At 39.4% G+C, this 21606-nt stretch overlaps 1 protein-coding gene across 4 annotated transcripts in view; it reads left to right on the top strand.

The window, feature by feature from the left end:
• Positions 1-2762: 2762 nt before the first annotated feature.
• Positions 2763-21606, top strand: part of ATL2 (atlastin GTPase 2) — a gene marked incomplete at both ends in the record, with an annotated part of 40486 nt that continues 21642 nt past the window's right edge. For all 4 annotated transcript variants that reach the window (XM_084235264.1, XM_084235265.1, XM_084235266.1 and 1 more), the window contains one exon: positions 2763-2871. In XM_084235264.1, coding sequence (XP_084091390.1) covers positions 2763-2871 — 109 coding nt within the window. The remainder of the gene's footprint in view (positions 2872-21606) is intronic.

Genomic DNA, 21606 nt, shown 5'->3' with positions numbered 1-21606 from the left:
AAACTACTTTGAACAGTGCCTAGAACACCGCACATTTCATAAATGTTAGCTATCTTGCAGTCTGAAATGGCCTCAATATATTCTATGACTTAATCCATGCGAGAATCCTGTTATACAGGCAGTTATGAAAAATGAGGACCTAAAAGTTTAGAAATATTAGGTGAATCAGTGGTAAAATCAGATTCATTCATTCATTTGTCCATTCCACATTTTTTGAGGGCCTGCTAAGCACTAGGGACTGGTCTAGGTGTTGGGGATTTACTCTCAGTGAAATAGATCTTTGAGCTCCTAGAGCTCACTTTTTTGTGGTGGTGTTAGAGAGGACTGTGTGGGGTGTGGAAAGAGGTAAAACTCAAGGAAGCCATTTTTTTTTTTTGTCTGTCTTCTTCATCACCCGTCTCTTTAGCACCCACGACAGTATCACAATTCATCTGTTAGATGAAAGAATGAAAGAATAAATGACAGTCATGAAAAATGGGGTTCAAGACATAGGTAGGGCCCAAGTCTTGAAAGACCTTTAGCTATTCTGAGAGGGCTCAACTTTATCCTGAGCAGATAAATTACATGATCTGATTTGCATCTAAGAAAACTCAAGCTGTTGGAAACAACCCAAATGCCCAAAAATAGATGACTGGATCAAGAAGATGTGGTACATATATACCATGGAATATTACTCAGCATTCAAAAAAGATAAACACATGCAATTTGCAGCAACATGGATGGCGCTGGAAGGGATCATGCTCAGCGAAATAAGCCAGAAAGAAAAAGAAAAATACCGGATGGTCTCACTCATAGCAGGAATCTAGAAAACTTAAATAAGGGACCAGGAAAATGAATAACTATAAGAAAGTGAAAATCAAAATCAACAAAAAACTATGAACCAGAGACACTTTTAGGGGGGCGGGGGCGGGAGGGGAGGGATTGGGGTCAGAATGGGGGGGCTGCAATTGTATGGGGAATATAAAAATAAAATTTATTATTTAAAAAAAAAAAGAAAACTCAAGCTGGGGGCTGTGTGGAGGATATATAAAGGGGTAAAAAGCAGGAAGTTGTTATCATAAATCTAGTAGGGGAGCATGGAGGCTGGAACAAGGCAGAGGATGAGGGGATGGTGAGAAGGTGAGCTGAAGAGAGATTTAGAAGTCTGAATTGGCTTCATGTAGAACTGCCAGGTGTGGAGAGGAGTCGAATACACTAAAACAGTGGTTTCACTGAGATAACAAATTGAGGAGGATTGCTGACTGGGGAAAATGGAAGGTCTTTTAATCATATGGATTTGAGGTGATTGTGGGATAATACTCTCTGGACTGTACTTGCATTTGACTTCTTTACATTCTGTGGATTCAGGAGCAGTGGCCAGCATCTGGCCACAGTCTGGCAGTGGGAAGCTAATGGGTTATGCTCAGTGCTAAGTTAACTGCTAGTTCTAACTGGAAATTTATTCTTTGACAGCAAAAATATTTGTCTTTGCATCTTTTTTTCTTATACCCAAGATGACACTTTGCGTAAAGCAGATTTTGGACGCTCTTAAATAGATACTGCATAGAAAGATTATGAAAGGAAATCCATCATCAAACAAGGCTTATGATTTGGAGCTTGGGCTACCCCAGGGGCACACCAGGATACAGGGACTTAGGAAGGAGTTAGATCAGGAGGAAGTCCAAATCTCTTTCCATAAAGACAGAAAACAGATGAATAAACAATCAGCCCTGGAAAACCCCTACAGAGTGGCACCCTGCAAGTTTCAGTGACACCTATGCTATTCTAAAGATTAGGTGGGGTGAAAGGTGATTTTAGGCTTGTGAGAAGACTGGAACAAGACAGTGATTCGGCCACCTGTATTTATCAGAGAAAAGGAATTTCTAATGCAGCTGGTGATGTGGTAAAGACTCCAAAAGAATAAAGACAATGTTTCACTGAAGCCTCCACAGGCTGAGACTCATTTTTAAAAGTGACTGAACTTCCTATAGGATGTCACTGGGTCTTCACAAGAAGGTTCATCACTGTTAGGGAAAATAACAGCTACAATTCATTTTCTGATTGGCGTGCTCGCTGGCTGGCTCCTGCAGGGTGCAAGGAGCAGAAGGGCGAGGCATGCACAGTGAAGACGATCCATCGGGCCAGGGTCCCATGAACAGATGCAGGAGCCTTTGCAAACAAACCATAGGGGTGGTCTCTGGAGGGAAAGCAACCTTAGCACTTGCAGTAAAGACCCAGAGAAAACGAGGAAACAAGACACTGGCAACAGCTGGGGGCAGGGGGGAGAGGACGAGGAGACTAGCAGTAGAGGAGGAGGTGGAGATAAAAAGGAGAGAAGGAAAGGAGTGCGAACTCTGCCTCACGTGCAGGGCTTGAGTTAACGATTATGGAGAACAGATGTGAGGAGAAGCGGGTGACTGGGCTGGGAAGGAGGCGTAGGTTCTCTGGAGATCCCCTCTGCGTTTACACGGACCAACCCCGCGCTGAGGGGGTGTGGTACTGAGCTCAGGGAGGTGGGCGTGCGAGACGGTGGCGATGGGGGCGCCGCTCAATTCCTCCCCGAAGCGGAAGGCCAGGAAAACCGCCAGAAGCCGCGGGCAGCCCGGCCGCGCGGAGGCGGGCGCGAGGCCGCTGGGCGGGTCGAGGGAGGGCGTGGGGAGGACGCGGAGGCGCAAGCCGGGGGCGGCGCTAGGACCCGCCGGCGCCCCGCCGGCTCCCGGGAGGTTGATAAAGCGGCGGCGGCGTTTGACGTCAGTGGGGAGTTAATTTTAAATCGGTACAAGATGGCGGAGGGGGACGAGGCAGCGCGGAGGCAGCAGGGGCTGCGGCGCCGGCGGCGGACCAGCGACCCGAGCACGGGGGTTAACCACGTCTCGTCCACGACGTCCCTAGGTACGCGCCGGCGGGGCGGAGGCCGCAGCCCCAGGTGGGCGCGGGCTGCGGGGGCTCGCGCGCGCCGGCCGCAGGCGACGGGGTCTCCGTCCGCGGCCGCCTCAGCGCTTCACCCGCCGCCGCGTCTGGCCGCTGGGCCTCGCCCCCGCCGCGCGCGGCCTGGAAGGGCTGCCCCGGGGCCGCGGCTCCGGCCGCTGGCGGGTGAGGCGAGGCGCGCGCGTCTGCGCCCGGCCCGGCCCCCTGCCCGCCCGCCGCCGGCGGCCGCCGCGTGGCTCCCGCTCGTCCGCCCCGACCTTAGGGGGCGGCCTTGAGCCGGGGCCGCAGCCCCGGGGCGCGGGGAGGTCGGCGGCGGCCCAGTTCGGCCCTGGCGCCCGCAGGGCAGCCCCGCAGCCGGCGGCCGCCCGCCGCGCGCTGTCCGAGGGAGGCAGGAAGGGACAGCCGGGGCGCGCGGGGCCCCGCGGCGGCGGCGGAGGGCGCGGGGCGCGCGCGGGGAGCTGACACCCCGCTGTCGGGTCGGGAGGCTCCCGTGCACCCTTCCAGCTGGGAGCCGCAGTCTGCAGGCCGGGGCTGTGCCTGCGGTGGGGGCTCGGGTTCCGAGCGCCGCGGGCACCCCCCACCCCGCTACCCCCGAGCCGCTTTCGCGCGGGGTGCGCGTGGCTGGGATGCAAGTCCAGACTTAGTTGTCAAACTGGGGCGATGAGGGGGTCACTCCGGTTTCCCCGTCACTCTGGACGGTTGTAAGGCCCGATCAGACCGAAAGTGTCCGTAGTGTGGAGTCACCTGATCTTCGCTCGCTCCTGGGTGTTGCTGCATGTGAACTACTGTATGTGCACCAGGCGCGCCCCTGCCCCCTCCGAGACGCGTTTCTTTGGCAGCCAGAATGTTGTGTGTCCCTCTCACTCCTAACACCCCTATTTTTAGGAGTTTAGCATTTGCTCTTTCGCCGTGGTGTGAATTGAACTCATGAAATCCTGATTGAGAATTTCGATGGTACTTACTGGCATCAGGTTTTCCAAAGGCTTAGTTAGCGATGGTAAAAAGCTTAGGTTAAGCGGGGCCGTGGCACAGATGAGAGTTTATTAATTCTATTCAATATGGACAGATTTATTTTTTATTTTTCTCCTACCACGTTCATAGAAAAATGCATGTGGAATAATACACTTCTTTCATGGTAGCTCTTAGACATAGGTCAGAGGTGATGACAAGTTGTTGAGTTATGCTATGGGAAGGAGAACAGAAAATGAAGTTTGTTTTATTATTACCTGCGAGTCAGAGCACTTGAAAGAACTATTTACAGTTCTGCTAGAGAAGAGACTTTGCCTTAGATCGCTTTTGGTTGGAATCCTCAAGTACATTGTTGCTCTGGAATGCTGTTGGGTTGATTGGTCTTTTGGACTCTAGGAAGTGTATGTTTTAAATTTATTTTTGTGTTTTTTAAGGTAGCAGTTTTAGGTGTAGTTTCAGAATGTTTTGTGTACTTGTACCAGGAGTCACATAACTTTATGCCTTTATGCTGAGAGATACATTGAGCAGAGATAATTCTTGAGAATGTTGATAAGTAAGTTCAGAGTTTATTAAATGTTGTCTGCTACTCAGCAACTTTGTTTCCCCCCCCGCCCCCTTGCTGGAGTCAGAACTTTGATAGCCATTCCTAGCCTGCCTAGAACAGTCCCTGTTCCTACCACTTTGCTCTGAATCATCCATTGCAACATTAATAAAACAAATTTAAGATTTTTGTGTTTGAAGAACAAACTGGTGGTAAATGAATAGGGACTCACCTATTTTCTGCTAGAAACTTGTCTCCCACTTGCCTCTGGATAAGTAAAGTGTAAGAGCTGAGTTTTGTGTGAATCAGGTGCCACTCTAGTGGCTTAGTTTTAGACGACATTTTGTCTTTAAGAGAAATGCTTGCTCTTTTTAAGAATGTAGGATCTTCATGCACTTACGCACTCTCACATTTTATGACTTTGTAGATTGATGAGAAGAATCTGTGGATGTGATTAAATCTATTTAGTCAAATCTTTTGAAATCCTTTGAATTCTTTGGGAGAGGAGCACCTTTAGTAAAGGGATATATATTAGAGGAAAGCATTTCAAAATGAAATTCTTGCATTAAGTTCTAGTGCACCTATTTTGGAGGGTTTTGTTTGTTTGTTTGTTTGTTTTTTTAATTTGCTACTAGGTTTTAACTTTAGGGGATCAAGTTTTTGGATACTCATAAGTGAAAGGAACTTAAAATTGTTAGGCCTTATCCAAAATTGTGCTTTTTCCATCCATCCGATATTAAGCAGCTGGTGTGAGTACCTGGAAGACTGTTGCTGAGTTTGCTGCTGGATTTCAAACCACATTTTTTTTTTAATTGGGAGATTTGGTAGCAAAATGCACTTAAATTGTTTATGCATAGTTGGAAGACTGTTCCATATATCCAGTTGTTGGTAGGCAAAACTGTTTGACAAGGGTTTCAAAGTTTGGAGCCAGAAATATAAGGGATGGTTCAGAAGTTAAACTTTTTTTTTTTTTTTTTTGGTGATGGAGATTTATATATAGCTTTATGTCCGCTCTACAAAAGGGGAGCCAGAAAAAGCACCAACCTGAAAATATGATGGCAATATGATAATACTTGGCATATTATAAAGTACTTCACACATTTGGCTTTGATTTTATTTTTTAAAGCCTGCTTGTGAAGGAATTAAGTTATTCCTGCTGGAGGGAGTGATTGTGACTTGTCTGCTCTCACAGAAACTGTTCAGAGGCACCCTTATTCTTTCTCATCAAACTTGGAGGAGGGAGGGTATGGGCCTTTTTTCATTGAAAAGTATCACATTTAAGTAGAGATGACTGGATAAAACTTTGTGGAATGAAGTCTGAAATGTGATAAGCTGGGGCAATTAAACAGTGTATGATGGGGTATGTATTAAGCAGAGTGGGAAATTCTAAAGTAGGAAGAGAAAAGGTAGATATTATAGAAAGCAATAGAAAAATTAATGAGGTAAAACAATTTTGCTTTTTATGGACATTGCAAAGCCAGGATAACAACTTTATAGATGATTTTTCAAGTTACTGGTAAACATTTCAGTGTGGTTTAGTAGACATCCTCTTATACTCTGTGGCAAATGGTTGTCAGGTGGTTGCTTTTGTGGGTAGAGAATATCTATTAGAAACAACTTATAAGTCACAAAAGACTAATTTATACATCTTTTGTTTTCCCAAGGAGACAGTACATGCTTCTGACTGATGCGAGTGTAATCTTCTAGCCAGTCCACGTAAATCTAGGGGATTTCCTTCCTAGCCTGCCAGTTTAATAAAAATTATTTGTACAATTTCTATTTCTCCAATTCTGTAAGGCACAGTAAAGTATATGTAAGAATGTGCCAGTTTGACTGTTTGTGCTATGTGCATATATAATTGTAATCAGAAAGTCTCTTCTATGTTTTTTCTCTCCCTGTAATGTGGACTTTATCTGTAAAATGCTGACAATATGTTCATGATTGGAGTTATTGTATTAATTGTGATCAAAATGTAGCAAATATTCCTTTGCTTAGTTAGTGCTATAATTTTTTTAAGGTGAGACTTTGAACTAAAAAGAAAATTTTAAAACAGGTGATTTGAAGGGGCTTTGATCATTTTATAAAATAAAAATCTACATTCTCAGATATTTTAATAAAATTGCATTTTGGAGAAACACGTGGCAAAATAGTCTTATTAAATTTTTATATCAATTACAGGATTCAATATGAATTAATTTATTAGGTTATGGTCATGGCAGTTTCCAGGTGGAGTACACTGATTTTTCAAACAGCAAATGAGCAAATCTAACTTAGGTCTCTTATGCACAGGAATACCTAAAAAAACAACTGGTTTAAAATCACACTAATAGCGAATCTCTCCTCATCCCTTTCATGTAAATCAATTATAGTACAGCCTATGTAGTGATTAGACCATGTTTTAACTAAAGACACTTTTGAGTTCTGTAAACTTCCTATGACCTTCAGAATGGATTTAGAGCGGAGACTTGGATATTAACTAATATTAGCTCACTAACAACTTTTTCCTTTTGCAGATATCTACCCTAACGAATTTACCGGCCTTTAAAAAATTTTATTAAGGAAATAGTATCTATGAAGACTTTATTTAAATTTTTGTGGTTTATATTTTTCTAACATTTAGAAGGGTTTTTTTTTTTAGCATTTTACTGTGAAACTTCAAATAGAAAAGTTAGAATTTTATAGCGTTCACCCACATATTCAGCAAGCGTATTCTACCATTAATATTTTACTATTCTTGCCCTATTACATAGTTAGCTAGCCATTCATCCATTTTATTATTTGTGATGTACCGCAGCTAAATTAAATACACTAGTATACTTCTCCTAAATGCCTGTGGAAGACACTAGAAACTTTAAAGCCTTCTATAAAGAAACTCTTTTAAAGTGTGGGTAGGTCAGCGGAGGAGGAGATTGGCAAACTAACCATCTACGCTTTTCATGTTTGAATGAATGGGTTATGAGATATTAGTGCTGGGTCAGGTTTACTTTTACAGAATGGGAAGGGTTGATTTTTGAAAAGTCCAAGGAATTTTTGACTAGAAAATCTTTTTCTTAAATTTTTTTAAATATAGTTATTAATCTTCAGAGATTGCTGTTTTCTTTTCATTAGCACTTTAATTTTTAAGGAGATATGACATAACTCACTGGCTAGATGGCGTTTTTGCTTAGAGTGGAGAGGTTTTTATTGAGGAAAACAGCAGTGCACTTGGATGTTGTTTCCCAAGTTTGAAGTAGACTACCAGTTCTCTGGAAGGTTGAGCAGTGCAGCTGATGCCAAATGTCTGGTGACAACTGGGTAACTTAATTTTCCTTTTCATCTTATATTTCTCTCATGTCTGAATAATCTTTCCAAAATGATTTTTTTAAATGGCATAGTAGTAAAGAAAAGGAGAGCCAGGCTACATTTCTCAAAGGGGGGGAAAGTTTATTGCGCCCCGGGCGGACCTCGCAGACCCTAGGCGGGGGTCAGTGGAGTCGCTCACGTTGTTAGGGGGAAGCAGGGTTTTATAGGGTGAGGAGAGGTCAGGTGGGTAGTTGGGCTCGTATGGCGGGAAAAGTTTGTAGGGCAGGTAGAGGTTCTTTGTCTGTGATGAGACTCGTAGGGGGAGGGAGGATGCTCATTGTCTGAGTCCTCCAGGCAGGTATTCCTGCCCCCCATTCCTGCCCCCCAGGTGGGCTTCCGGGTAGGCTTTTGCATTCCGGCCTGCTGCATGGACCTTTCAAGTACTACTTAACTAACCCTTTGGCGTATGGGTTACCTTGTGAATAATGCTATTTAAACACTTTTGTAGATAAGTCTTGCCCTTTAGGATAAGGTCTGAAAAGTAGATTTCTGGGTGAAATGGCATGTAATTTTAAGATTGAAGACATACCTGCAGACCATTCAGAAAGGCGGTACTCATTTAATATCTCCATTAAGGTTAGACTTGTGCTTATTTACAAATAGTTTTGTTCACAAGTAGGTGGTATTATTTAGAAATAAATGTCAACATATAAGTAAAAATGGGGATCTAACTGTTTAATTTGCATTTCTTTGATTATAATTGATGTTGAAATTTTAATGTGGAAACCTAATTTGAATTTGTTTTATTAATCGCTGTTTTGTATTCCTTTACCACCTATAAGTGGTTCTTTTATTTTGTAAAGTCCCTTTTGCAAGCAACAATTTTTTTCAAATTTGCTTTTTAATTTTGTGGTTGTTTTGGGAGGAATCATATATTTTAAAAGTGAGAAATAGTTTCATATGAATTTTTCTTAAATTCACAATTTTTCAATAACACTAGTCTTACGAATTGTAAGGTACACTACTATAGTTTTTAAAGTGTATTTTATATTGTTTTAAATTGCTTTTGAGATACCATATATTCCTGACTCTTTATAATGCACGTGTGGGCCTCTACTTCAGTGCCCAGTAATGTGATAGTGTAACAGGGTGGTCCCCAGGAAAGGGGGAGGTTCCCTGCCCCACCCAAGAGAGGGTAGAGCTGAGCAGGAAGAGGAGAAGCTGCAGAAGAGACTGAGGAAGGAAGCAGGATGGAGCAAGGAGACCTGGAGGAGGTGCATGGAGCCTAGAGACACGTGAAGAAACTGCGCTTGTCTTTTGGTTGTGGACTGGGTGACAAAGATGTGGGTGAGACCCGTGGGGAGGTGACAATGGCAGCTTTTATCTTGATGTTGATTTTGCTCTTTTCCTTCTGGGCTTGTCTGATTGTTTCTGACCCTTTGCTGTGGGTCCCCACTGGAAGATGCTTTAGACTTGTGGCAGGCTTTGGGGCCTTGTTCTGGGCCAATCCCATATGGATGGACTTTTACCCATGAGGGGACGGGTAACTTTGGGTGCTTCATTTAGAAACTAGACTCTTTGCCTTACCTGTATTGTTTCCTAGTTTTATTAAAGATCCTTCCCATTAGTCTCATGTGTTTTGTGTTGATGCGGCGGATGGCAGAACCCATGTAGAATAGGCAGGTTTGCGGGGGTTTGGGCTGCCCCTCTCCCTGTCCTATAACAATAGAAGCTCCAAGATTAGGAGCTGGGTTTAAATCACTGCTACTTCCAAACCTCAGCTTCCTTAACTAAACAAACTTAACTTAGAAGCTTAAGATTAAAAAAAATTATGTCTTAAAAGTACTTGCATGTATTGAGTATACCAAAGAAGTTTTGATCCATTGTCTTTAGGGACTGAGATTACTTTTCTTCTCTTTTCTTTTTTTTTTTTTAAGATTTATTTATTTATACAAGCACTGGGCACAGTCAGAAGCACGGGAGGGCGAGAGAATTCACCAGAGTCAAAGCGGAGGGCAGAGCAGGCAGACTGACGAAGTACATTGCTGAGGGGAGCAGCGGGCAGCAGGAGAGGTCTGCTCGCCATGTAGGACCCTCTGCCAGTGGCCGGGGATTGAACCGGCACTGCAGAGGCTGCGGGCAGCTTCGCAGCCCAGCGCTCAACTGCTGCGCCACGGGGGAGGCCCTGAGATTACTTTTCTTATGGGAGTGGAAAGGTGGAGAATAGAGCAGATAGATACAGGATCATATTTAGACAAAGAACTAGCTTTTCCCCCTTGAGATTATCAGTTGACATATTAAATCTTGTATCAGGGCTTTTCCGTTGTTTGTAATGAATACCTACACAGAAAAGTATAGAACTGATCACTTTTCTGAATGTTCATGTAGATGGAGATCAAATATAAACCTTTTGGTATTTTTGAGTAAAGTTTGTCATTTCTAAGTTTACAAGTATACATTACTTTGTGTTCTGTATTGTTGAGGACTTTGTGGAGAGGGTGGACTTTGCCAGGCCTTGTAGAATGGGTGGGTCTTAGAGCTGAGAGTAAGACCACATGTTTGAACAAGTATAAGCTGTTAATAATGTATGTTGCTCAGCTTTTTTGCCAAATAGTTTAAACACTTGTCTTGATTTCTAAGACTTTCTGAAAGAACTGCTTAAAAAGTATTTAAAAAGCATTTGAGGCAACTGAAAGGTCAAATGGTATTTGAGCATGTTTAATAATAAAAGAATATGGATGTTTATATGTAGTCAAGTAGAGCAAAGAATTGATTTAAATAACTGGATAATTCCTAGAAATACTGAACAGACCAAAATGTGACTTCTCTGTCCTCTCTTTTTGAGCATGTTTGTTTGTCTACTGCAAGGAGTCCTGACACTCAAACTGCTAAACTAGAGAAGGAACACAAGGATGGTAGAAGCTCTGACTTTTTATCCCTTTTTTTTTCCCCCAAATTAGTCACATTTTTATCTAGCTAGAAGAATGTTTATTTGTCTATTTTGGCACTGTTCTTTTTATAGCTGCTCTCTTAGTAGGAATTTTGTCTGTAGTCAGCTGAGTTTGGGGTTTGAGTATATACATTTTAATTTTTTTTAAGTGCTGCTATAACGAGTCCTATGAGCTTAGAGAGTTATGGCAAAAATGGAACTTAATGTCTCTTTCCAGAATCTTGGCAGATACCTACTTGAGTTTGTCATAAAAATCTTATTCTAAATTTAAACTTGAGTCCTTGTATGGGTATATATATATTTTAATGACTCCTTTGCTAACTGGTTTTCCCAGATTTTAGTAGCTTTTCTCTATAGGTTTAATGTCTTTATCTTCCTACAGAGTTAATTTTTGGCTCTAAAAGGGAATGATTAACCTATTTGCCTGAGTCAAGGAAACCTACTCTAATTTCGATGGATTCTTGATTCCTGTGTTAAAAAACCTTGGAGTCATTTACCAATACTACTTCTGGAAATGGAAATTTAGTGCATTGTTGTTTTGTTAAGGCTTATAAAGAAAGAGAATATTCCTGTAAAAATTATGGAATAATTTAGGGTCATCTGTTATCTAGTCCAAAGAAGAATGTTTGCCATTTTCACTGTCACCTCCTGTCTTTGGGCTTCTCACCTTATGTTCTGGCTCATCTAGTTGCCTTAAATCTGATTTCCATGTTTTAGACTCTCATTACACTTCTTACTCACTCATCACTTCAGTTTATCTTTGCAACAGGGCTTTGGCCCTGTCACTCCTTTTCGAAAATTTCCATTATTCTCCTCAGGGATAAATAATATTCAGCATTTTTAACCTAAACTTTCAAGAGATCCTCAATCTGATTTACAGCGTCCAGAGAGATACTGCTCTTTTCAGGATGTCTTTGTTGATAACTCTAGGTTAAAATAATCCAGTTTGTTTAAATAAGCCAATATAGTGTTTTCTTTATACTGTACTTTGTAGTTTGTGTTAGGACCTTGAAAGTAAAGACCCTTACTAGCAAATTGTACTTCTCTAGTAGCTAGCATAGTGCCACGCGCTCTGATTACTAACTTTGAAGTATGTGGTGTAGTGGGTGGCTTCCTCGTTTATTTATGACATGTGTATAGGTATGCTGAGCATTGTTGGAGTCCGTGAATATGAAACAATAAATTGCACATTTATTTACATGTAAATATATGCATATCTTGTGAAGATGGGCAAATACAATTTTTATTTTAAAAATCTGAAATTAAAACTCCAGAAAGCTTATTAAGATAAAATTGTTTCCCAAATATTGGGGGACTATAAATTATTTGATGTCTGTGTAAATGAATAAGCTTTGACAAGGAGCTTTTTGGAAATAGTAACAGGAAAAAGAGCTGTGTGCCAAGATTTGTTACAAAGAAGTTTCCCTCTCTCCCTCCTTTTAATGAGTTATATTTTGATGATTTTTTTTTTCAAATATCTTCTTAGTGGGGAGAGGCCTTGCCTGGCCATTTATGAAATGGCAACCCCTGCTTCCCTTAACCTGCTTTCTTTTTCTCTATGGTACTTAACACCAACTGTTGACATATATCTGTTTTCTCTCTCTCCACCTTTAGGATGTGATAAACTCCTGGGGGCACTTGTTTTTGTTCACTACTGAACCTGCAGTTGTTAGAACCATCTTGTGTATGTTTATGCACCTCTACCTCTAGTGTCTTCACCTCACATTAGAATTACCTTAGTGTGGAGCCTTATTACAGATGTAGGTTCCTGGGCACTTTACCCCATCAGCTGAATCAACTTTGGGGGTGAGGCCCAAGAATCTGTATCTGGAACATGCCACCCAGGCGGTTGTTAAGCTCTAGTGTGCGTGGTACTTGCTGTTTTATGGTGTTGGTGTGGCTTGTTGAATATTGATGTTCCCTATGGCCATACCTCTGGGGCACAATGATTGCTCCTTACGGAAATTATCCTGTAATATTGAGGCATAGAGGAAACAGCATGTGGCTTAATATAAAGACCTAGATAAAAATTTTGATGCATGCACTGCTTTTTAGCTATAGAATGTGAAATTTTAAAAAGCTTCTTTGAATGTCCACATTTCCTTTCTCTAAAATGGGGATAATTGCTTAGTCACAGGGTTGTTGAAGGAAATACCATATTATCATAGTGCCATAGTCATAGAGTCATTCAGTAAAAGTAAGTTTTCTTCCTTGTGAAAGTAAATTCTGAAACAATTTGATTAAAAAGTTGTAAAGTCTAACTTAGGAAAGTGACACAGGAAAATGTAATAGATGCTCCAAGTACAGATAGAGTGTATAATATTTGTGATTTATTTTGAATTATTGTTAAGAGAATTAAATGCTATTAAATGTTGAAGAGTTCTCCCAATAAGTAGTACATAACATATTTTTCATAAATACATGCTTTGAGCCACTTACTAAAATTTTTAAATATACAAATATATTTGTGGCTTAATTTGTTTTCAATTGATTTTAAGGTTTATGCAGGTGTACACCTTTAGATCTTATTTTCATTTCTTATTTTATGGTTTATCCGTGGATAATTAGATTGTAATATTGAGGGTTTTTTTTTTTTTTTTGGCAGTTATAAACAATACTTCAGTGAACAAGAAGCCTTGTCTCTCACTTCCTGTGCATATGTGTAAAAATTCCTTTAGTACAAAAAGAACTTACCTAAAAAGTTACAGTATCATGTACTCTAATTCTTTACCGATTTGGAACACATACAAAAATATATCCCTCACCCTAAGTTATTTAAGAGCAAATAGATGCAAAACCCTTGGGGTGAGATTTTTTTGTCAGATATTTTTTTGTTAGATGAAAATAGAGTGAACCGTAGTGATGACTTTTACTTGCAGAACCTAAATAGAATTTTTCTGAATTCAGTCTTTTGCTTGGAGTCCCTGAAGTCATCATTTGTTCCAGCATCTCTTAGCTAGTCAAGGAAGTTGACATCGTAAGCTGCAATCTCATTTAAAATATCTTAACTTTGGTGGTGGGCGTTATATAATACCTACAAGTGCTGAGATGAGAGACCGTACACCTGAGACTTGTACAGTGTTATAAACCGTTAATCACAAGTAGAAAAGTCTAATTTAACATACCATTTTACAATTTTCTTCATCCATTTAGAGAAACAGAAAGCAACTTTTTGTTTATTTCCTGTTTGGTTAGTAATGAAGGAAGGAGTTGAATTAATTATATAGTCTTTAAAAGTATTTTTTAGACTGGTGATTTAAGATGGTCTGATGGCTAATGGGGGGATGTAACTGATATTTGACATTGTTAATAGGTCCCTTCTGGAGTTTTTGTTTTTATTTTTGCAATTTATATTGTAGTTCTAGTTTTTTATGCAAGAAATTTAACTTTATAAGTTCTTTTTTTTTTTTTTTAAAGATTTATTTATTTATTCATACAAGCACTGGGTACAGTCAGAAGCGCTGGAGGGCGAGAGAATTCACCAGAGCCAGAGCCAAGAGTAGATCAGGCAGAGTGAGGAAGTACACTGCTGAGGGGAGCAGCGGGTGGCAGGATAGGTCTGTGCACCATGTGGGACCCTCACCCGGTGACTGGGGATCGAACCTGGGGATCGAACCGGTGCTGCGGAGGCTGCGGGTGACTTCGCAACCCAGCACTCAACCGCTGTGCCACCGGGGAGGCCCTAACTTTATAAGTTCTTAATGACACTTTTATAAGAGCAAATGGTGAGTTAAAACCTTTTCTTATGCTATCTGATTAACTAATAGCTGCTTTTTTAGGAAAAGTATTTTATCGAAGTCCAAGCTTTTCTTTTTTATTCTGGTCTGCATCAATCTGGGGTGAGAGGGTCAGCCCAGCAAGTTATAAATGCTCACTTAAGTGACTGATGATGACTGCAGACCAATAATCTACAGACCAATAATATTAACTCTCATTATATATTATTTTAACATTTTAGTACATTTTCTACATATATATTTTTTTAAAGTAGAGATCGATGTAAACTGCATCTTTATACCGAATCCTCAATAGTTAGGCGGGTAGTTCCTCCATTTTCCCAGAAAGAATGAAGGATTATAGTTTTTCCTTCTGTGAAATTTTGGCATCCCTAGAAACTACACGAAATAAAAGAAAATGAATGTTATGTACATATTAACCCCCTGTAAACTATCGTGATCCTTGGTGCTGCCTTATGTTTTGAGGACCAACAGTGTTGGTGTCATGCTGGAGTTAGTTAGAAAGGTGGTTTCAGGCTCCACCTCAGATTTACTGAATCAGAATATGCATTTCAACAAGATCCCCAGTGGTTCATATGCATGTTAAATTTTTGAGAAACACTGGTATAGAGGAACTAAGAGAAGACCTGGCCTAGTTCTCCCTCCAAACTGTGGCCTAGTCTTTAAAATGAGGGAATTTGACTGCATGATATTTAAAGGGCTTGTGAATGACATACTAGATTTCAGCTTAAATACTGAGACAAATTTTAAGCATATGTCCTAGTACTTGAATGTCCTCCTCGTGTCTTGACTTACTGAGGGTAAGAATAGTCTGCTGATGCTTAAAACATTTCTAAAACAAAAGTAATGCCCTCCTCTCCCAATATAAAAGCCATCGCTCAAGTTAATAATACATTTTCAAATGAAAATAAACAAAATAACTTGGTATGACCACTTGCCAGAATTCATTCACAAAAGAGTAAATTTGTCATCACTGGAGACACGAGATTACTTTTCTAGGTCCTGTATTCAAGTCAAGAGAAAATATATGGAACTGAATTTAAGCAGTGTTGGAGTTTATGGACAGCCCCAGTTTTTCATTACTCTGAAATATAACCTTCATGGGCAATTATTCTTAAAGGGGTTAATACTAATTAGAATGTTTTTGTTGTGGAAAATGTTTGATAAATTGGTTGTATTGCTTTATCCTATCATCTAATAAATGAAAATGTTTAGGGGAATAGGCTGGATTTGATTTTTTTTTTTTAAGCTGCCTTACTGAAATAAAATTTATATAAATTTTTTTTATTATAGTCTATGGGTTTTGACAGATATATATAGTTTTGTAACCACCACCATAATCATGATATAGAACATTTCTCACACCTCTGAAAGTCCCCTTGTATTCTGTTGTACCTTAGTTAGCGTGGGCTGCTCTAATAAATCGTTATACACTGGGTGGCTTAAACAACACCTTTATTTCTCAGTTAGTAAGACTGGTTCAGTTCAGGATTGATGTATCAGCCAATTCAGTGCCTGAATTGGGAAAGAGGTACAATCTTCTTTATGGTTAGTGGGTGGCTGTTTTCTTGCCTTATCACCTGGTAGAGAGAGATCAAGTCTCTCAGCTACCTTGTTAACTCCATACAAGAGGCCTCCACCCTCATGACTAGGCTTCTTTGGTTGTCTGCTAAGAGTTTTCTTCCATGAGCAAGATAAAGTAGAAGTCAGGATATCTACCCCCTCCCCCTGCTAAAAATTGCTCTTGCAAATGTAGGAGGTATACATTACTCCAAAGACCTTATAATTATATCCAGAGTTATTATCATCTCATTTTCCTTGTTGATGTTCTAAATTTTGAAGAGCAAGTGTTAGAGAAGTGTGTGGGGGGGGGGGAGGAGGGGGGTTTAGTGATTCTTGGCTTTTCCACTTTGAAAGTGTTTCTTGCTAAACTATTCTGAGTGAGATTCTAACAGTTAGGTCAAGTTTGCTTTGAAACTATGCATTGTTCTTTTTTCCTTGACTTTACTAAATGCATTCGTTTTTTAAAAGATTCTGCTTTGTTAATAATCTCAAATAGTAATTCCTTCTTAACTTCTAGGTAACAACGGCATCTAGGTAATTCTTCCTTGAATCTAATGGCACATAACACTTGCCACTGAATATCAGCGCCAGTCAGTTCTCTTCATAAACCTTTCAAACCATTTTTTGAGTTTAAAATCTTATTCCACTGAAAGCTCAGCTATCCAATTTGTAAGTATTTTGAAGACTGTAGGTAGTGCCTGTAAGAAAATTATCTCCGGTTCAGAGCTTTATGGATTTGTTGGTCTATCCATCATATCAAATTTTCCCATGTCATTAATCACTGTGCCACATTTTACAAAAATTACTGGTAATTGTACCGACCTAGAGATCAGTGCTTCTTGTAGTTGTGCTTCCTGTCTTTCCCAGTGGTGCTTTGTTGGACATGACACTTTGAACCTGGAAGATAACTTGTTCAAGAGTGCCTTTCTACACTTTAAAAATTTTTTACATTTGGTGATTTTTCTTTTTCTTTTTCTGGGATCATAAAGCATAAAAGTTCCAGCATTTAAAGAGAATTTACAAAAAGTTGAGAGCAAAATGCATATTTGTGTTAACAATAAAAGCAACTCCACGTTTTTAGCAGATTTATTGCCTCCGCTGATCAACCAGTGATTCTTAGATTGAAGTTGATCATAGTGTTTATATAACCTTAAGTTTGAATTTTGATCTTGATTGTGGGAATCTTAACTCTGTTAAAGGTCAAGTAGGATAAAGGTTATTCAAAGTAAAGCTGTTTCCATTTCAGACTTTTCTTGCTTGTACTTAGAGAGGCAATGATGAGGCTTTGCCAGTTTTGCTGTTTGTAATTCCTGTTTTATAACCATTTCCAGCTTTTTGCCCCCATTCAGTTGAGAGAACCATATTATTCCTATGGGAAAAGCACATTGAAAGTTGCATTCTCAAGTGCCCTGTGAGAAGTAAATCACATATATACAAATGTATAGCACTTTTCTGATTAGTTTTCAGCTTTAAATTGTATACTTTATACAAGGTACACTATTGTACTCTTAAAAATGTAAATAGCACATACATTTTTTTGAATTAAAAAAACTGTAAAATACTATTTAAGCATTTGATAACTTGTTACTATGAAATTAAAAGAAATTCTAAATTGTAATTTACATTTTTTTGGTTCTTAAAGCTATCTAGATTATGAAGACAGTTTATACCTGAGGAAACAAACATATAATTTAATTTATATTTAAACTGAAGTCGTTTTGTCTGGATGCAAATTACTAGTATTGATGTTGGTATTGATAGTAAAGAAAACTTTATGTTTAGAACTACTTTAAGTATCATATTTTTGATAAACATTTAGTGTTTGAATTGTGATGTCCTGTAAGTGTAAAAAAAAAACAGATTTCAAAATAAAAAGAACATAAATATTTTAATTTAAAAATATTGATTACGAGTTGAAATGACAATATGTAGATATGTTGGGTTAATAAAATATTTGTTTCTTTTCACTTTTTAATGTGAATGCAGGAAACTTAAAATTATACATGTGGCTCATAGTTCTTGTGGACAGGATTGGAGATTCTATATTTTTATTGGTAATTTTGGAGTCTCTCAATTACTCAGGGAGCATTGTTCAGTCTCAGAATATGATTATGCATTTGTCTTTTTCTTTTGGTTCTCTGAATCTTTTGTTTCAGGTATTTTTGATCACTTGTTTAGGATTATTATGTCTTTTTGATGTTTACGCATTTTCTTTGATTGCCATGTTGGATCTAGTAATACTTTTAGTTGTGAAGTCTACTTTGATATTCATGTAGCTACGTCAGCACTGGTATATGTATAGTGTACCTTTCTTCCTAACTTGTACTTTCAGCTACTTTCTAACATCAGGGCCATTGCAGCATTGAACTGCTTTTTTCCCCCCGTCAGGCCACATTTTCCTCTTTTTTTGCATGTCTAATAATATTGATGTTATATTTGATAACTGAGTGTTTTGGATTCTGTTAGTTTTTATTGTGGTAAGTAGTTTAATTTCTGATTGCTCTTGACCATTCGTGGGCTTGGTTTTATGCTTTGTTAGTGTCCAATTTGGAAGATTTGGAGGCAACTCTTAACTTGGAGGAAACACTCCTAAATCTCCACATTGTCTCTGCATGTCTTGTTATTAGGCATTGTTTGTTTGATCTTTAGTGGGTCTTACTCTACAGTAGTCCTTAATTCTAAGATGTGGTCTTTTTGGGTGTTTCATAAGATCTCTGTCCTGTGACTGGGCCAGAATGTCCCAGTGGTGTTTAGACTTCTGGACTTGTATCTGTTTCTTTCTTATCCCTGGATTAGCTGTTTACTACTTTACAGTAGTAAATTAGTATAAACCTTGTGTGGTGGTATTTCTGCACCTTTGAATCTTATTACTCTTGCTTGGCCAAAGACGTCTGATCTCCACTTCTGCACAGCTCCTGTTCACTGTGTTCTGCCTCACAGATTGCACAGTTTTTGCAGTTACTTGTGATTGGAAGAAGTCCCAAATGGTTTTTTGATATTTTCTTTCCTCCCTAGGTTTTGAAAAAATAAGCAAAACAGAATTGGGCATAACCTGTAGTACTTTGTGATTGCTTTTTTCCATTTATCTTATGTTGATTTAAAAAAAAAATCCAGTTTCTTAAATATGTATATGTGTGTTTAAGTTGCATTATATGTCAATATACCATTAAAATTACTATTGGGCCATTCTCCAGTTTTTAGACCCTCAACATTAATTTTTACTACCATAAATAACACTGGTAAACAAGTTGTGTATCTTTGTTGGAGTCTATGTATAATTTCCTAGAAATAGGTTTAGCATGGAATAATCTTTTTAACCCTTTTAAAAATGTATGCTAGAACAAACTTTTGATAACTTGGATACAGCTTTTATTGTATAAGTGTTGCGTCGAAGAACCAGACATCAAAACATTACTTTGCTTTTGTTGAATGACTCATTTTTGTAAATGGACTGAGTAAACTGAATTCAGTTGCTTTCCATAAAAAATTTATTTCAAGTTTTTATTTGGAATAAAATATACTTTCATTGCTCTTAAAAAGTGAGCCATTGTAGCTGTTTCTCTTGCTACAAGTTTAGTTTTGGATTGATGTAATCTAACTTTAGTAACAGTTTACTGTAATGCAGATTTTTATTGTTTTAGCTTATAATTAAGCTTGAAGTTCGTTGATGGATCTAGGTCAGTCCTGAATTTTACAGTTGGAATACATGTTAATGTATGAATTTGGTGGATTTATGATCAAGTATGATTAAACATCAATTACAAAGACAGATGTCTTTTTGTTTTTTATAGTTTATTTTTTAGAGAAGCTTCAGATTCATAAAAAAATTGAGTAGAAAGTAGAGAGTTCCCTTATAGTCCCTGTCCCTGCATGTTTACAACCTCCCCACAGTCAGTATCCCACGGGAGAATGGTACTTTTGTTATTGTTGATGAAAATTCATTGACATATCATTAACACCCAAAGTACATAGCTTATGTTAGGGTTCACTCTTGGGGTTGTATGTTCTGTGGGTTTTTACAAATACATGGACTTGAATCTACCATTACAACATCATGGAGAATGGTTTCACTGCCCTAAAAATCTTTTGTGCTCTACCTCTTCATCACTTCTTCCTTCCCTTCCCCAACCTCTGGCAACTAGTGATCTTTTTCTGAAGATAGGTGCCAGGTGTCTCTTTATAGACCTTTTTGGAAATAGGTTACTATGTGTACTTAGTGTCAAGGTATGGAGAAATATTTGCTGAACAGTTGTCTGTAGGTGTGTTTTAGCTTTGAACTTGAAAGATCCCTTTTTGGACTGGAGTGGGAGAACTGACTTGGAACAGTGATTTGGGAACATGTATTTGAAGACAGAAATCTACCATTCCCTTTCCAGTAATTTCTTGGCAATGAAGAATGGAAATAAAACCACCATTTTCTATATAGATTGGTGTGCCATTTTAGCCTATCAATACCAGTGTTGTGGCTGGACTGTTCTGTGTGGTTCTTACTGTGATTGCAGGATGCCTTTTAGCAATAACCATAAGGAAACTTCAAAAACAATAAAGCTTTATTATAAGATCTGGAGATTACATAGCACACTTAGGGCCACAGGTGAGGCTGGAGGGAGAAGGTGAGGTTGCAGAGGGAAGAGTAGATAGCATAAGCATGGCCCGAGGGTCCTGCTTTTATTGGGTTCAAAGGTGGAGACCTAGGGTTTTTCAGGCTAACTCTTTATTGGTGAATTTAAAAAATAAGTGGGAATTTAAAGTGAGGGGAAGGGAGAAAGGTAAAAATAAGGCACGGTGGCCCCAATTGTCCAGTTATCTACATCAGCCAAGTGAAACAAAAGGAGCCTCAGTGGTGGGTAGGGAAGGCAGCCTGGCTCTTTAGTCATGTGGCTAGGAATGTCTTTTCAAGCTAGCACTCTTCTTCGAAGTGACCTCTAAAAGCTCAAGTCGGGCATTTGCATTACAAATTATGTGATTATAAAATTGGCTTATAAAATAGGTAAGGGGTAGATGTAAAGCTCCTGAGTGAAATATTTGCATTTCATTCTTTCACAAACTATTTATTAAACAGCTGCTACATGCATGTCAAATACTGTTCAAGGTGCTGGGAGAGAGATTGGTCAACAGGATGATTTAGATCCTTATTTTGTGGCACACACATCTTGGGAATCTGGGAGAGATACATGGTACACATGTAAACAAATGAAAAAGTTACTTTGGATTTTGGAAGGTCTGTGGGAAAAAAAAAACCTGTCTTGGCTAGGGCATCCCTGGTGGCGCAAGGGGTTAAGATGCAGCCACTCAAGCACAAGTTCGATTCCCCAGCCGGCCAGGGAGCAGTTGTCTACATGGCGTAGCAGACCTCTCCTGACTCACCTGCTGCTCCCCTCAGCAGTGTATTTCAGTCAATCCGCCTGTTCTGTTCTTTGGTGAATCTCTGACCCCCTACCCCTCTGGCCTGTACCCCAGCTCTTGTATGCTTAAATAAATCTTTTAAAAAGAAAAAAAAAACCCTGTCCTGTCTAATTGATGAGAAAGGGTCTGTAATTTAGACAGAATGATTAAAGAAGGCTACACTGAAGAGATGACATTTGAACTGACACACAAATGATGAAGAATTAAAGCCAAATTAAATTTCTAGGGACAGAGCATTCCAGATTGAGGAG

Source organism: Talpa europaea (genome assembly GCF_964194135.1).
Source record: "Talpa europaea genome assembly, chromosome: 6".
Taxonomy (NCBI): Eukaryota; Metazoa; Chordata; class Mammalia; order Eulipotyphla; family Talpidae; genus Talpa; species Talpa europaea.
The sequence above is the reverse complement of the archived record's forward strand: the minus strand, read 5'-3'. Positions and strand labels throughout refer to the sequence as shown.